Below are 18,185 nucleotides of genomic sequence, written 5' to 3' on the forward strand. Positions count from 1 at the left end.
TTAAGAATTAATATGTTACATTAGGCAAAACTGCTAATAAGAACAATGTTCTGCTTTATTATTAAGTCAATATGATTCATAACAAGCAATGACAGCTATTACAGGTAAAAGTAAACCTTACTGTTCAACACATTATGAAGCTAGCCATTATATCAGCTTCAAGGTAAAGATATCAGTATTATTTTCAGGTCTCAGTTATTAAAAACTATGCCAAATAAATCATTTTTCTTTCTGCAATCAAGCCCACATTTTCAGTATGCTTTCAAAGCATTTTAAGATAATTTTCTAGCATGTCAGCACTGATTCAGCCTCACAATGAAGATATCCAAGTAATGAACAATCATTACTGTTCTGAAAAATTATCAAAATAACACTAGTAAACATGGAAGAGGAAAAACAAGGGTACTAGACAAGAAGATCACTCTCTGGTTGCTTGATACGTTTTATCTGCGTACCTTGTATAACTGAATCATTGCAAAAAAAAAAAAAAAAAAAAAAACAATGGAAAATGAATGACAAAAATGAAGGATTTTTAAAAGAAGTCTACGCATTTTCTGGTTTCATAATAAATGAACAATGCTTTATTATTAAATGAATATGATTCATAACATGCAATAACGGCTATTATAGGTCAAAGTAAACTTCAGTGTGCAACAACACATTATGAAGCTAGCCATTAATTATCATATCAGCTTCAAGGCAAATATATCAGTATTATTTTCAGGTCTCAGTTATTAAAAACTGTGCCAAATAAATCATTTCTTTTTCTGCAATCAAGCCCACATTTTCAGTATGATTCCAAAGCATTTAAAAAAAAAATTCTTAATTAATTCAGCCTCACAATGAAGATATCCAAGCAATGAACAATCATTACTGCTCCGAACAAAGATTACCAAAATGACAGTAGTAAACATGGAAGAGGAAAAACAAGGACACAAGAGAAGATAATCATTCTCTAATTGTATTTTATACATTTTATCTGTGTGTCTTGTATAATTGGATCATTGAAAAGGAAAAAATGCAAAATGAATTACAAAAATGAAGGATATTTTCAAAAGAAGTCTACACATTTTTTGGTTTCATAACAAATGGCAACCTCCCTTGATTTGAAAAGATTATTTACATGCTTGGATATCAAATGACTAAGATATTTTTGGTTATGAAGTGCTTAGAGACAATATTTGTTGCTTTGTTATACATAAAAAAATTTTAAATATACAAAAATTATGCATGAAAAAGTAAAATGTCTTTGATCAGTGAATTAAGCACATGAAATCTTTATCAATTTGTGGCATCATGTTCCTCAGTGTTTTACCAATTTTTAAAAACTCAAGAAATCCAAAAATGCTCATTGATAATTACTTAAAAATACAGATCAATAACGACTTGTATATACTTATATAAATCGATTATGACTTTGTAGAATTCTTAATACATAAATATGGCATGATTTTGCTAAAGAATTCTTATGAGCAATTTTTAGTTTCACAAGTAATGAGTGTGATTACATTAAATACCCTTCTATTGAATCATAACAATTTTTTAACTCGTATCTAAACATTCATATGAATAGCAAACATTTAAGAGAATGGAAACAAATTTTAGAACACAAAGTTAACTTCATCACACTAATTTACACATATAAGAATATTTTCAAGTAAAATACTGAATAAAGATTTTAACAAAATACTTTTTTTTTACTAAAGAAACAAACATTTAATCCAAAATTTTAAATAACTCATAAAATTAATTGAAAGATATGTGCTATGGGAAATTAAGTGTAAAACTCATACCCTTTGAATACTTTAACAGATGGTATGTTGTCTGCAACATCTTTCAGAACAACATCAGACAAATTAATGCCATTTAAATCAATAACTAACAATGACTTTAATTTCAGATGGTTTGTAAATGTCATTTTCTCATGAATTATTTGATGTGTATCCAAAGTAACAACAGCTTCTTGCAATATTCTAATATTTTTAACTAAAACTTGATCATCAATTTGATCTCCTAGTAAAGAAAGCAAAATAGGATTTTAATAGAGTAAAATAACAAATGAAAATTATTCAATTAATACATTTTTTAAACAAATACTTACGGAATATGATTTAACACTTAGAATGTATGTAAGTATAGATGACAGACATGCATATAGTGTGTCAAATTTTAAGTGCACCTGATAAGTTGTCACTTGACAACTAAATAAAAAGGATATTTTGCTTTGAATTATTAAATGCTTAATTTATCCGAGATGCCAGCAATACTGATAATCTACTGCACTGAAAATACTCGAGCAGGGCCAGTTAATATTAATTAACATTTATAAGAGAGAACAGGTAAAGAAAGTTTTAATGAATTAATTAATACAAAATTTAGACAACAAGAAAACCACATTAGTGGGAAGCCTTCAAATGCATTACTCCTCTTGGCATGTTCATAGGATTCTGGATGCTTAAGTAGAAGTCGAGTACTATTAGAATATATCAATTCTTTCTTTACATGTATTTAAATTTCTAAAATACACTCAAAGTGGATAATGGTACTCAGATCGCTCAGCTGGCTAGCGAAAAGGAAGAATTGTTATACAGTCAAAAGTCGTTAATCCTGACTCGTCGGAACTTCGGCGATTCCGGATTATCGATTTTTCCGGATTATAGATCATCAGTTTAAATCTGGTAAGATGGCATGCAGAAATTATAAAATTAAAAGTATGAAAACATAATTTATGAAATGGATTATTATGATCTAAAGGGTATCAAAATTTTCAAAAAAAAGCTTAATATTTATTTGTTTACTTTATTAAACATTTTTTTCAATGTAAATTGTTTCGTTTTCAATAGCTCTGTGTCACTTTCTTCTTTATCGGAAGCGAATTATAACGATGAGCAATTTGATTTAAATCATATCAAAGACTGAGTACATCGAGATGAAATACTACATTTAGTAAAGAATTATAAGCCAAATAAAATAAAAACATCTGCCCTGAAGATAAGGATAGTGCTGAGAGATTAGCTTCCAATTCATTGCGCGCCGTGGCGTAACGTATTATGCGCATGCGCACATGCATATTCGCAGCCGTAATGGTCTTACGCGCATGCGTCAACGCGACGCATTTGCAGAAAGTTTGTAGCTTTGAGGTCCGGATTATGGGTGTCCGAATTAACGACTTTTGACTGTACTTTACTTCTGTAAAAGAGGGGAGATTTGTATTACTTTTTGCTTAACCTTTAAAACTAAACTAGCAGATATTAGCTTCATAAAATTAGACATAAAACTTCTTACATAAACAATAATTTAAAGAAACAAGCTGTTCTAATAATCATTGTTATTATACTAGCTTTGCTTGGATTGGTGTAAAAAATTTGGAACTAAAATTTCTGCAAATAATTCATACACATTATAAATATGATTATACTTTCGGTTTATTTTTCGAAGATGAATTTACAATTAATCATAAATATTCCTGTTAAAAAATGCAGTACCTTTACTTCAAAATATTTCCATGCTCTGAGATAATGCTATTTAGTACAAATTAATGAATTCTAATTTGATTGGGAGTTCTATCAAAAGCAAACTTACCTTCCAAGTGTTCAAACCATTTATTCAAAATAAATTTTCTAGGTGATAAGAGGATGGAATTATCCAAGTAATGAGTAAAATTTTTTGAATTAAGCTGGGAAAAGGAGAGCTTATTTGCAGTTAAACTATGAAGTTCTGCTTCTTTAAAGTGTTTTATACCTGAGGAAAAGAAAAACTTGATGAGGAATAAAAAAAGAAAAAGATGCATATAAACATTTTAATGAAGGGTTTACAAAAAGAAAACTAATGCAAACACATTTTTATGTCTCAAGTTCTATAGCATACAATACCTTGGATACCTGAAAAATTACGTTAGAAGTAATAAAAGTTTTACCAAATATAGTTCATTAGCTAGTCATAATTAAAGACACAATAACACGGCGAACAAATACTAATTCAGAAGTCAAAGAACAAAAATAAGCATTATATTTTCAAATTTTTACAGGACTAGTTTTGATGGATTTATAGAACCACCATGCTCAGCTACAAAAGCGCAAATGAACCAGACAGGATATAATGATTAGGTAAGAAAGCCTGGACAAGAATAAGCAAGTGGTGCCATCTGTTGCTGAAACCAGAACTAAAACATAATTTCTTTAAATGCTGAAGGCAAAGATGGATTGGAATTAGGATCGTAAACTAGAACAGAAAGATTTTTTTGAACGTGAAATGCCTCTAGAAAATCCAGTTCTCCAATGGAAGATGTTTTTTGAAAATCTTTCAAATTGAAAGTCCTTTTTTATTACATATATATGTGTAATATATTCAGGAGCAGAAATTTTGATGGCTTAGAAGTGTCGATCCATAATGACTAGGAAATTGGAGGTGAAGGCAGATTAAATCTTCAGTTTTATTTTCAGCAACATGTTAGGGCTACACACAAGTCGGCACATTAAATGTGCCTGTTCCAAAGGGCTTACATTTTTGATAACTTTGTAGCAAGAAAACAGCAGCAGACAGACAGCAGTTTAACTAGGCCAAAGCATGGAAAGCAAGTGTGTAACGTTCAGGATGAAATCTTAAGTCAGACTGAGTTAGTTTTGGTTTTCAAAGCATTTTGATTCTACAGTTAATATTGCTGTAAAATTACTATTGGCTGGTTGAGTTTTAGTTCCATTTATTTACATGATCATAATTACGTAAGAATCATATGACATAGAATAGTCTCGAAATGACGCAGTGCAGAGAGGGGTTACTATTTTTAGAATTGAGAAGGGAAATTTACGTTGCTAATTTAATCTTTTACATATTCTTTATTTTTCTTACATATATACATTTATTACATATTTGAAATTTACATCTTTTGCTGCATCGGCATCAGGGGGTTGAAGTTACGAAAGAAGTAAATAAATCAGCCTGTTTCTGAACTAACAAAGACAGTAATTACATTTTAAAACAATCAAAGTAGCCTGTGACTTCATCAGTTATATAAACAGATTTAAAAACCAAAAATATTTTGAGTAGTCAGAGCCCCAAAAATAAAAAATGCAAATTTAAGCATATATATTGCTTATAGTTTTTTTATATTTTTTTATGCAACATTTTGAACTGTGGTTTCCAGATAGTGAGTTTGTCATTTTACATATGTAATAATTCTATTTATTTTCTCTCTTAATTAATTTTACAGTATGTTGCAAGCCATTAATAGTATTTTTAATCAATTTTTATCCAGTTTCTGATCACTGTGTGTGTATCTATATGTATAGACAAAGATTGATATACACAATACACACACACATAAATTAAATTGTTTTATATTACAGGATCTAAAAAAATCAAAGTTTAATCTGATCTAAAATTTTCAAATAAATATATTATAAACTGGCACTTCCTTGTTAGCTAGACACAAATGATATGTCACCAAGTATGGTTAAAAACTTTCTGATGTTAGCAGTAAAACAAAAAATACCAACTTCATAAGTCCTATCTAAACAGAAACAATAACTTCTATTTTAATAGGAAATGAGCTTGCTTCAGTAATATTTATTTGTACATTAATGAAAATTTTTAACATAATAATCTGAGATTTATCAGCATGAGTAGAAGAAGCTACAAATTTATAATTATAAAAAGGATTTATGCCTTTTTTACATGCAAGAAAAATGAACTGTTTTTCTATTCAGTGGTACAAAAAACTATACATGGCAATTGATTAATTTTTAACACATGACAATTTATGACAAAATCATTTTGCATCCATTTTGCATTTGTGCTACCACCCAAATATCCATGAATTGCTCTCGATGTTATATATAAAAAAGAAATTAGTATTAATACAGATTAAATATTAACTTCATGATATAATTTATGTCATAAAAATTTGTTATTTTAGTACAAGAACTTTAAAAAGTAAATCTAGTTTAAGTTGATATTAATACAATTGACACACAATCATTAACGAAATATCTCATATCCATACCAGAACATGTTGACATTTCTTGAACTTTCATCAGATCTGATATATTAATGTTCATTATATTGAAGACAGTTAAATTACCTCCTACTCTCATATTCTGCAGGCTGATATCATTCAGAAGAATATTATGCTAGAATTATAAAGGACATTACAAATTTTATTCTTTTATTGTCTTAGATATGTTTTATCATCATGATTGATAATTTAATGTCATTAAATACACTAAAATTTAACCTCAGATACTTGGCATAATAGGAAGAAATAGAAGGAAGCATATTTTGAGATGCAACAAAATAAAGCTGTACAATACTTATGAATTAATTAAGAGCTTTGAAAATGTATGAGACTAGTAAAGAGAAAAAGAGTAATTTAAAATGAAATCTAAATTTTCTTTTACTAATCACACATAGAAAATTTGTGTTTAAAGATGCGATTTAAAATATAAATTATACGTCATGAATTAAAAACTTTTAAACCATATTCTGCATCATGTTTAAAAACCTAAAATATAAACACAAAGAAAATTTTCGCTTTGAAGTGAAGCATATTCAAATTTAATGTGCACAACAAAATATGTAATAGATTTAAATCATGTAAAAAGATACTAACACAGAATAAAATTTAGAGTTATGTAAGACAAAATATACACAAGTTTGGACACAAAATAATAACTTTCCAGAAGTTTTTTCTTCACAGTTATAAGCAGTTCGGGTGGTCAGCAGGAATGGTTTTGAAATTTAGATCATAATTCTAAAAATAGCTATAAGTTTCCTAAAAAATAATCACTTAAAATTAAAGGCAGCAGAAAATTAAAAAAATGCAGCTGATCTGTGGTCTCAAACTAAATTACCTGCAGGCCAAGTGCAGAATTTAAAAACCGCTGAAGGAGCAGTTTTTTTTTTTTTTTTTTTTTTTTTTTTTTTTTTTTTTTAAAGCAAAATGAAAAATGTTCTTAACTAAAAATTTTACATTACACCCAAAGGGGCATTTTTTTAACATTTTGTGTGTTACCTTTAATTAATATCATGTTCTTTACACTTAAACCATAAAATTCAATTCAACAGCATTAGCAAAATAATTTTAAAATGAGCATATCTTGAGAATTTCTGATACACAGTCTCACCCGCTGGAGATAAAAATATTTTTTTTCATACAGTGTTATCATCGCTCGCATTGAAATCTTCGAGTTTCTTAATCAAAAACTCATAAATGCTTTACAAATTATGAAATCGACAATAAAACAGATTTCAAATTAAAACTTTCAGATGCCCATATTCGGTGGAAGATTACGTTATTCAAAAGCTGATGGCTCTAGGTACTCTTGTTTGATCACAATGCGAGAAACAGGAACACCAGGGCCAGGAACACCAGGAAAACAGACCAGGGCAGCAATCAAATATCCTGTATATCGAGGAAGGTCAGAACAAGACGTGCAACAGGTAGTCTTGCATTATTTTGTTGGAAGATGGCGTTTGTCAGGCTTCAAATATAGAGCACAACCACTGGACCTAAGATGTCAGAAATGTACCGATTTGCATTCAAATTGCCATTGATTCAAACTAGAGATATTCATGTTGTGTACCCAATGGCTGCCCAAACCAACACACCAGGTGCAGGGCCCCTATATCAAATGCAAGCAGGCGACATGAAGTCTCCTTGGAGCCTCCAGACACGTATACAGCCATCAGAATACTGCACACAAAACCAGGACTCATCTGAAAAGACGACATTGTGACACTCCTGTATCCAGCCGTCATTCGGTACATCAGATTCGTCGTCTCTATGTTGCAATGTTTAGGGAAGTCGAAATAATGGTAGCCGTGCTAACAGTCCACAGTGCTGCAAACATAGATACTTCATACCAGCGGAGATCTATCTCGATGGTGGCGATACTGGGCATGCTGCAAAAATCCCTATTTCCTGTCTAGTGGTCCGTGATGTGATTGTACAGTTTTGCAGGGCTGACATCACATTATGTCTGTCCTCTCGGGTGTTATTCATGGGAGGGTATTGAGAACCTGCATGCCGTTCATTATGACCCTCAGCAACCCATTGATTCAATATTCACATGATATTTATCCAAAGGTTGGGTGTCGACTAGTGTGATGGGCGATACTGCGGAACGATAACCCACACTCTTGATAGGCAACGATACTGCCTCTATCGAATTTTGACTCTTGCTCATAAGCATTTCTTATTATTATTCAAGGCATAACACAATATTCTGAACAAACTCTGACCTTAGAAAGCCCTTTCAAATGAGAAATCCACTATACAACTTTTCTTTTATGCAGTGCTTCAAATGTTGTTTCTCCCTCCTGCATCATCTAAATGTGCTGAAATACTAATCGTTTGCATATCCCAACCTCTTCTTCCTTTCAAATGATTTTGACATTCCTCAGATAATTCCTTCCTGGTTTTGCAATTTTAATGGCCAGCAGTGTGTAATGACAGTTATACATTAAATTCTTAAACTGACATTTCTTACAAATAGTTCTAACATCTTTACTTAATTGGTAAATAATCTAACTTAATGATAAATATGCAAATTATGAAAACTACGCTTTCAGAGAAAATTTACCAAGTAGGACAAAATTTGTGAATAAATAATGACAATTTAGCCCGTTATTCATTTAATTTTTCTTTGACATATAAATAAAAATATATATGCTTGTTTGTAAATAATTATAAACTTCTTTATTTCTTAATATGGCCTAACACACAATGGCATTTCAATTCTGATAAATTTGTAGCTTTGGAGACAAATTTTTAGAAATAATCCTCAACATGTGTTGTAGATGCTGATCGGTTAATTGGATTTTCTTCTTGTTAAATTTCAACTGTGAAGAAAAGCTGTTCATATATAAATAAATTCATTATTCTTTTGCAAAAATTTGCAACTGAGATTATTTTTTGATAAGTATGAATAAAAGTTAATGAAATCTATCTTCAAATCTTTGACTAAGACATGCAACACAATGTAAATTAATTGGGTCTATTTATAAATTTTTTGGTGCTTTATTCATGTCCATTTTTAATGGAAGTGAAAATGTGAACACAGGCTTCAAATAACTAAAATCTTGAAATTTTTCAACACCCTATCTGCTACAGATACAGAATTGAAATGTTTTTGCAGGCTACATAAAACTACTTTAAGGGATGCATGCAGCTCAGAGGCTACCCGTTTGTCATTGCTGCTCCAGATCACTGACATACAATAGGAAAGGGATGAATCAAGTATTCACAGAGAAAAAGGGGTAACATTAACTACACTTTTTTGATAACTGGTTTAAAATAAGGAGTATATTCTTTGGAAATTTGCTAAAGATACCTGGCCTGAATATTTAGAGAAATGCTATGAAGATATCCAATACACATACTAAAATGCAGACAGTCTACCTCACAAATATAGGAATTTCTTATAAAAATTTATTTCTTTTAGAAACATCTGAAGGCAAAAGGTATAGCATTTATACATTCATTATATCTGGTGCTTAACTTAAGCAGTAAAGCATTATTCATATGTGTTTAAGTGAATTGAAAACTTAAAGACTACCAAAAGTAATTTAAATAATCACCAGTTAAAATTTTTGGCTGAAGTACAGAATTTTTAGCACTTAAATTTTTGCAATACTATACTGACTGTAACTTGTTACTTTAGAGTCATTTATCCCTACTTGGCTTGTTTCATAACCACAGAAACAATACCTGAAATAGATAGACAAGTTACCCCCAAAAGCCTTTTCTTCCACTTTCTTTTAGCATGCTTCGCAGCATAAAATGCACACAAATAAAGGCAGATGTGAACTACAGTCTAAAATGAGGTGAAAAAAATAATGTCATGCAATAACACATTGTGATTACAAATGGGAGAGGGTCAGAAAGATAAAATATATTTTAAAGCAACAGATTAGCAGACACTAGTTATTATACCTATAAGGTCAAGTTTGAATTCCAAAATAAAATATGGAAATTTCTGGTGTCATATCTTTTCTGTTCTGCAAATGCAATATTATCCCATCCCCCTTTTCATCCAACCCACCAGCAAATTGCAAACTGATGGTTCTCTGGCCATTAAAGAAAAAAAATTCAGTAATTTTAACATAACTCAGAAGAAAGTTACACACCACCAGAATTATTTTTACTGACATAAAATGCAATTTTTTTTTTTTTTTAACATAAAGAATCGATTTCAAATATTTCATTGAAAGTATATTCTTTTTTCCCCTTTCTAATAATTCAGAAAAGAGAAAAATACAATAAATTCAACAGTAAAAGTTTACAAATATTTTTGTTTCAGAATGTAAGACAAATGAAAATATTTTTGAAAAACAAAGCCCAAAGATATAATAATCTGTATTGCATGTATTTGAAGGAGGGGGATTTTTAATATGAAACAACAAAGAAAATTACGTCTGAAAGTTACAAATTACATCTACATTAAAGCTCAGTCTGTTTTACCAAAATTTTGTTACATGGAACTGTAGTTAATAAAAAGAATAAAAAAAATATTTACCAACACTTCTGAAGATGGATCAAAACCATTAATAGTTTTATTCTTTGCTAATTTAATAGATCCTGCATGAACATCTTGAAATGACTTGCTGGCATTAAGGATATTAACTGACTTCATACTTAAAAATTCATTCAGAGGAATATTATTTAAAAACTTCACCAATAGATGTTTTACAGAAAATGTTTCAAAATAACCATCTGAAAAATTCTAAGAAGGCAAAAAAAAGTTAATTTCAATCTTAAAAGACACCATTTAATACATATTTTGTTTGCCACAATTAAAAACAAACTTTTTACAATTATAACACTAAAAGATACACTGAAGTACTAAAGAAACTGTTTCAGATGAGCCTATGCAGAAGACATAGTTATATTACTTATGCACATCACCAGTGTGTATAAACATCTGCGTACATGAAAAACTAGGCCACTAAAACTAGAAAAAACAAAGTAAAAAAAACTATAAAAAAACACAGTCCCTGAAGAGTTTTCTTTGGCGACACATTTTTTGTCAAAGAATTTTCGTCAAAACCCTTAAAAAATAAGGAAAGAGTTGGAATTGATAGAATTAGAAAAAATTATCAGGCTATAAGAGTAAAAATGCCAATACTAAAATTATAGAAATGTGGAATTCAATTCCAGACATATATATCTGTCAGAAGAAGTTAATGTATGTTATTTTTATAATATTTTTAGTTACTTGTGCCTGTGAGTTATTTTCAGAAATGAAGTAACATTAATCGACTTAGAAACTGTCAGATGACCATAGTTCAGTAAGTAACAACTAAAAGTATGAACCTATTATATAAATTATTTGGTATCTAATTTGCAACAGCAGAAATTGCACCAATTTACTCTGGTGTTGCAAATGTCTGTTTGCAAATAAAAAATCATTAATGCAGAAGTATTTATTTTTATTTTTATTTTTTTCCTCACTAATCAATAAGTTAATATTACATTAAGACACAATAACACGCCGAACAAATACTAATTCAGAAGTCAAACAACAAAAATAAGCATTATATTTTCAAATTTTCACAGGATTAATTTCAATGGTTTCACCTAACCACCATCCTCCGCTGTGGAAGTGCAAATGAAAGAGATAGGATATAATGATCAGATACGATAAGAAAGCCTGGACAGAAAATAAGCTAGTGGCGCCATCTGTTGATGAATCAGAACTAAAACAATTTCTTTAATGGCCGAAGACAAAGATGGATTGGAATTAGGATCGTTAACTAGAACAGAAAGATTTTTTTCAATGTGAAATGCCTCTAGAAAATCCAGTTCTCCAATGGAAGATGTTTTTTTGAATAATTTTGGCACCAGAAAAATTGAAAGTGTGATTTTCAGAACAACAATGTTGGACAACAGAAGACTTCTGTGTTTCCTTTTTTCTAACATATGCCTCATGTTCCTTGACGCGAAATTTTAAGGCTCTTTTAGTTTGGCCAATGTAAATTAAACCACACTGGCAATGAATCCTATAAATACCCCAGGAATTCATATCCGGAATGGGGTCCTTGAGTATGGAACTCTGAATTTTATTGATGGTAGAATAAACGACTCAAAAGTTAAATTTCTGCAAAATATGTGCAACTCTAGCTAACTGATAGAAAGAAGGAAATGGCAACAGAATTTTTATAATCTCCTAAAACAAGAGTGCCTTACAGTGTGTTGAGATGAGAATTTTTTAACTGCTTGATTGATAATGTTGGGTGAAAAGCCCATGTCAATAGCTATTGCTTTTAAATAATTTAGCTCTTCATGAAGAGACAGTTTGGAGGAGCAAACTTGAAGAGCAAGGAAAACATAGGAATAAAATGAAGCTAACTTTTGTTTATTCGGATTACATGATTTAAAGTGTGGTGGAAGGCAAACCGATGAAGGTTTACGGTAAAACATAGTACTGAAGTTCGATGTGTTACGTGTGACCAGAATGTCGAGAAACGGAAGAGAATTGCAAGTCTCAAGTTCAAAAGTGAACTGAATAGCAGGATCAATGGAATTCATTGTTGAAAGAACTAACTCATACTGAAGGACCCCATTCCATACTCAAGGACTCCATTCCGGACATGAATTCCTGGGGTATTTATAGGATTCCTTTCCAGTGTGGTTTAATTTACATTGGCCAAACTAAGAGAACCTTAAAATTTCACATCAAGGAACATGAGGCATATGTTAGAAAAAAGGAAACACAAAAGTCTTCTGTTACCCAACATTGTTGGTCCGAAAATCACACTTTCAATTTTTCTGCTGCCAAAATTATTCAAAAAGCAACTTCCATTGGAGAACTGGATTTTCTAGAGGCATTTCATATTAAAAAAAAATCTTTCTGTTCTAGTTAGCGATTCTAATTCCAATCCATCTTTGCCTTCGGCCTTTAAAGAAATTATGTTTTAGTTCTGATTTCATTAACAGATGGCGCCACTAGCTTATTTTCTGACCAGGCTTTCTTATCTTATCTGATCATTATATCCTATCTCGTTCATTTGCACTTCCGCAGCAGAGGATGGTGGTTAGGTGAAACCATCGAAATTAATCCTGTGAAAATTTGAAAATATAATGCTGATTTTTGTTGTTTGACTTCTGAATTAATATTGCATGTTGGCACGTCATGACCACATTAAATATTTCTTAAAAAAAACTGGGACATAAATGAATAAATATTCACCATCCCAGTCCTAATGAATATAGAGTTATTGATCTAGAGCTATGCAACTAGTCCAAGTTCAGCAATTTGATACCTGATAAATAGAAATGAGTAGTCTGGTCGAACTACATACATTTTAAAACTGTTTTGCGCAGAGGGAAGAATTATTCCCATGAATTTATGAATTCCACATGTTAACTAAAGACTTTACAAACTGTGTTATCTCCATAACCATACCTGGTTTCTTAAAATATCATGATAATGCAATGATTTGGGAACTAGGATATGTCTACAAACATCTCTGATAAGTATGCACATCCTTTCTAGAAAGCACTGCATTCACTCTGATTAAGGTTCATTCATCTAAGCTTAGATCTTTATGAATGGTCTCCACAAAGTTACATAAGTAATGTTTTCTTACCCACAAAGAGTTAGAACTTGGCCACAACCCCTTTAACGACCAAATCTTAAAGTTATTGAACAAATTTGAGATGCTATGCAATGTGCTGTTAAATATAGAAATCATACTCCTCTAAATACAGCAAAATTATTGACATTAGAAAATATGATGTTCATTATTTATAGAATATTTCTGCATAACTGCAGAGTTCATTTTTCTGCAGTTCTTCACTTCTATAGAAGTGGCACAAAGTAGTAAGCAGGTATAAAAGTTTCTTTTGGCACTTCGTTATATTTAGCTTCACAAGACATTTTGAGAAACAAAGAGAAAAATAAAATAGAAAAAACAATTTTATGTCTCATGCAAGTGTATTTCATACTTTACACAAAAAATTGATAATATTTACACAAACAGAATAACTCTATGTCATATCCAGATTAATATGAATGCAAAGAGAATCCAATCTGTTCACACTATAATACTTCTAACATTATTATGGAAATAACACATAATTGTTAACAGACTATATAAAAGAGATAATAACCTGATATTTCTTCTGCAAAACATTTCTTGTCAAATTTTTAAGATTATGCATATCATTTTCAATACCTACATTATGAGTCACATTTATATTGCCAATGGTTATATCATTTTTAAACTCAGCATCTTTACTGGTTAAAATATTAGAAGCTATAGATGTTAGGCTTATGTTATTAATTAATCCTTCATCTTTCATAGCAATGTGTGAAACATAAACAGTTTCCATGAAATGGACAGAACCATTAACACTGCTATTTTCAAGTCTCTTCACAACATCATGTTTTAGCTCAATTCTATTCAATAAATTTACTTCCACACTATTAAATAAAATATGGTTGAATTTCATATTTCCAAGCAGAATCTGTGAAAGCTTGAGTAACATAAGTTGTGACACATTGATTTTGTTTACAAGTCCATCAAGTGTGAGATTTTCCCTTATGCTGAATAATTTGAAGAAATTTTTTGTACCTAAAAAAATAATTCAATACATAAATAACTACAGATATTTTATGATGTACACAAATATAAAAACAATCAAATTTAATCTGAAATACTTTTTAAGACCAGAAACAAAAATAGAACTCACCTTTTATATCCTCATCACCAACTTTTTTAATTCCCTTTTCCACAAAGTCAGTAATATTCATTTTATTAATAGTTTTTGCAGTTATATTAGCTAGGACAGTAATGTTTGATAAGAAAGTCAAAGGCATTGTTAAAATCTCTGTGTTTAAATAAACTGCATCTTTTATAACTTGAATTAATTTTGCCTGAAATAAAAATATACATACAGAATTGTATTCATAAAGTTTTCCATTTTCAGTATAATACAAAGACATGTACTTATCCAAATACATTATAAACTTATCAGCAAAAGATTAAAGATATTGATAAATTTTAAACCTAAAAAAACTTTAACGAAGCATTTTCAAATCATTTCAAAGCAACATATAAGAATACATGTAAAACAAGTCTTTATATAATAAAAGCCTGACTATTCAACATTCTGCTAATCAGAAAGCTCAAATAAACAGAAGCCTTTAGAATTTTAGATAATTTGTTAGCAAAAATCTAAGCAAATGAAAAACTAAAGCCATTATAAAGCATATGTAAAACTTGTATTGGCATCCTACTTATAGCATTTAAAATGTGAATGCAATTAATTACATTACTCTCTTTCAGAAGATGTTGATTACTCACACCCTAGTATCCATTTTACTGTTCCAAGAATTTGTCTTGGAACTGGGCACTCATAGAAATAGCACAGGAGCTTATCAGAAATTCCAAAATTCATCACAAGCACTAAATCCATCTCTGCAAGAACTGTTCTCACCAATATGTTTAAAATCGACCATTCGACTTTTCTGTCAATTGTTTTTGACAAACAAAAACTGTAGTGAAACAATGTATTTCAACATCTGCTTTCTGCAGCAATCTACAAACCAAAAATAGATAAGCATGATTTTCCTACCTACTTGCAATCGGATAAGATCTCACAATGTAATCATAAGATTTTTGCACTGGTTTTATGTAAAATCAATTAATTCTTGATGAGCCAGATTAAATTTTTAAATAATATGAGTTAACAGCTATTTGTTTTTCCATTACATTTTCAAAAACTGATCAAAATTTGGGACATGTTTTTAATGGAACAGCATGCAGTGGAGTATTTTCAAACAGTACCTGTCATTGAAGAAACACGAGTGGTAAGGCAACTTCCAGCCCAAATGGAATAGTGACCAACTGGAAGAGTGGTTAACAAAGGGCTTGGTTTCGTATCCTGGAGAAGGCATGGATGTTTGTGTCTGTGCAGCATTAGACACTCAAAATATGTGGAAGCCAAAAGTCTTCTTAAGAGACTAGTGATAGAGAAAGAGGGATGGGAGACCCTAGGACCTGCCCCCCCACCCCGGATGACCTTCAAAACTGGGGCCTGAACTGAGCGAAGTCGTACTGTCTTATGGTGCCCATGGCTTTAGCTAATGTGAGCTGCAGTCTTGACTCCTTGTCACGATGAATTTTGTGGACTTTCTCTGATTTCAGACAAGAGAGGTTAGTAACAATAATTTTATTTGGAAACAAAGAATGATGATGTAAAGTGAAAAATTATGATATGTAATTTAAGTTTTTTATATGTTATTTCTGTAGATACCTGGCTGTAACCTAGCTAAATAAATACAAATCTGTTTTGTTTTTTTTTAACTTTTGGCAGATTGGTGCAAGTTTGATGGTATCTGCTATATATGAAAACCAGTGGAATTCATTACCAAATGAGATGTTTTACTTCCACATGTTTAAGGTCCAAGAAACACCTTGGTTTTATGTCCCCCCCTTAAGATCTTACATAAACTTAAATCTTGGCATTGGGCATTCAAGTTAATAACAAATAAAATTATTGATTGTCCAGAATTTTCACATATTCAGCATTTCTCATGCTTTCTGGGCAGTCAGGCTTTTACTGCAATATGTTTCTGGATAGCTTACATTGTAAATAAAATGTTAGTTTACCATACAGTATAATGCCTGAAAAAAAGTTTTTGCACTCAAGCCTAGTGACTCGTTTAATACTACACCAATAACTCCAGCACTACATTAGTTACAAGTGTACATATACAGAAAAAAAGTATAATTGCTGCAATAAAAGGAAACATTTATTCCTCAGTTATACTAAAGTGAATTCAAGTTTATAAATCTTCAACAAAAAGAAAATTTCATGTTTTGTAATTTGTCATAGTGTAATATTTTTGGACACTATCATCCATACACATGCAGGATTTCCTGGGGCAACTACCACAAAAATCATTAATTTCATGTCTTTTTCCTTTTTACTGTTTTGTTAGGGCATCTTACATATGGGTTTACAATATTTTGAATGAAACAAAAAATCATTTATTGTGATTGCTAAACACATTAAGATAAATTCATGCATCAGTTTATATATTCCAACCCCCAAATAACTGCTCCCTGGTTGGCACACTGTCAGGAACAGTTTTCATGGTTGGAGTATATAAACTGATGTGTGGCCAGCAAGACCTGCCATCTAGTGAGCAAGAGAGAAAGATTCATATTTTTGAATCCAGTGCCAAAGATAAAGACGTTGCAGCAATAAACATATGCATCAGTTCATACAAAAACGCTCAAATAAGCAAAACAAGTTAACTACTGTAGCAGCGACAATGGATTTAAAGTTCATATTTTGAATGCTGTATTATCGGTGGCAGTGAAACCCAAATGGTTAAATAACAGTTTCTTGTAAAAAAATCAAATGTTTAAAAACGCAACGTGTCTTCACAAAAAAATTACATACAACACAAAATAAAACTTCACTATTATAAAACATTATGATAGGAAAATGTGACCAAAAACTGTTCAACTTTTAAAAATTATGATAAACATAATGAGTTGTACTATATCACTTGATAGTAACACCACCAAAATGTGGAGTATCTATGCAATTTTTATAAGATAGCTTCATGAGCAATTATAGCTTTTTTAAGTTTGTGTTTTATCAATTGTATTCTCAGTATATTTTAAAACCTTAAATTTTAAGCATAATGATTTTCTCAATAAAAAAGTAACTTCAAAATTCATAAGAATTTTTAAGGTATTTAGTAAGCTTAAATATTCATAAGATAAAAGTACAATAGCTAAGATAAAAATTTTACTAAGGAACTCGTAAATTGCAAATTTAATAACAATCAGTTTCTAATAATGCTTCATTTAATAAATTATTTGGTTATTAACTTATAATCAAGAAAGTTCTACATATGACTGATAAGAATTATTCTCATTTTGAAAGAGCATATTACAGTAATGAATAAATAAAGCAAATGCACACACAGACCTACTGCATTTTAGGCTCATCTCTTATGGGACAGAAGCTTTTGCATAAAATAAAAACTTACTTTACATATATGAATGTTGGGGATTCTTGTCATTTAAAACACATATTTGTGTTGTTGCTGCTTTTTTTCACTCCCAGAATGTTTAAAAATTTCTTCCAAGTTTTTCCTACTGCCTCCCCTCCTTTTTAACCATAGTGATTCTTTTGAAATTTTTTCACTTCTAATACACAAACC

The 18,185-nt window shown here is 30.5% G+C and overlaps 1 protein-coding gene across 5 annotated transcripts in view; it reads right to left on the reverse strand.

Annotated features, from left to right (window-relative positions):
- LOC118187504 (uncharacterized) overlaps positions 1 to 18,185 on the reverse strand; it is a 127,164-nt gene that overhangs the window by 36,609 nt on the left and 72,370 nt on the right. For all 5 annotated transcript variants that reach the window (XM_085824358.1, XM_035357741.2, XM_085824359.1 and 2 more), the window contains 6 exons: positions 14,693 to 14,876; positions 14,111 to 14,574; positions 10,515 to 10,721; positions 6,002 to 6,128; positions 3,583 to 3,741; positions 1,794 to 2,013 (listed from right to left, as the gene is read on the reverse strand). In XM_085824358.1, the coding sequence (XP_085680484.1) occupies positions 1,794 to 2,013; positions 3,583 to 3,741; positions 6,002 to 6,128; positions 10,515 to 10,721; positions 14,111 to 14,574; positions 14,693 to 14,876 (1,361 nt within the window). The remainder of the gene's footprint in view (positions 1 to 1,793; positions 2,014 to 3,582; positions 3,742 to 6,001; positions 6,129 to 10,514; positions 10,722 to 14,110; positions 14,575 to 14,692; positions 14,877 to 18,185) is intronic.

This window comes from Stegodyphus dumicola, chromosome 9, assembly GCF_044657685.1.
Source record: "Stegodyphus dumicola isolate Sdum_Otavi_A_Nest chromosome 9, ASM4465768v1".
Taxonomy (NCBI): domain Eukaryota; kingdom Metazoa; phylum Arthropoda; class Arachnida; order Araneae; family Eresidae; genus Stegodyphus; species Stegodyphus dumicola.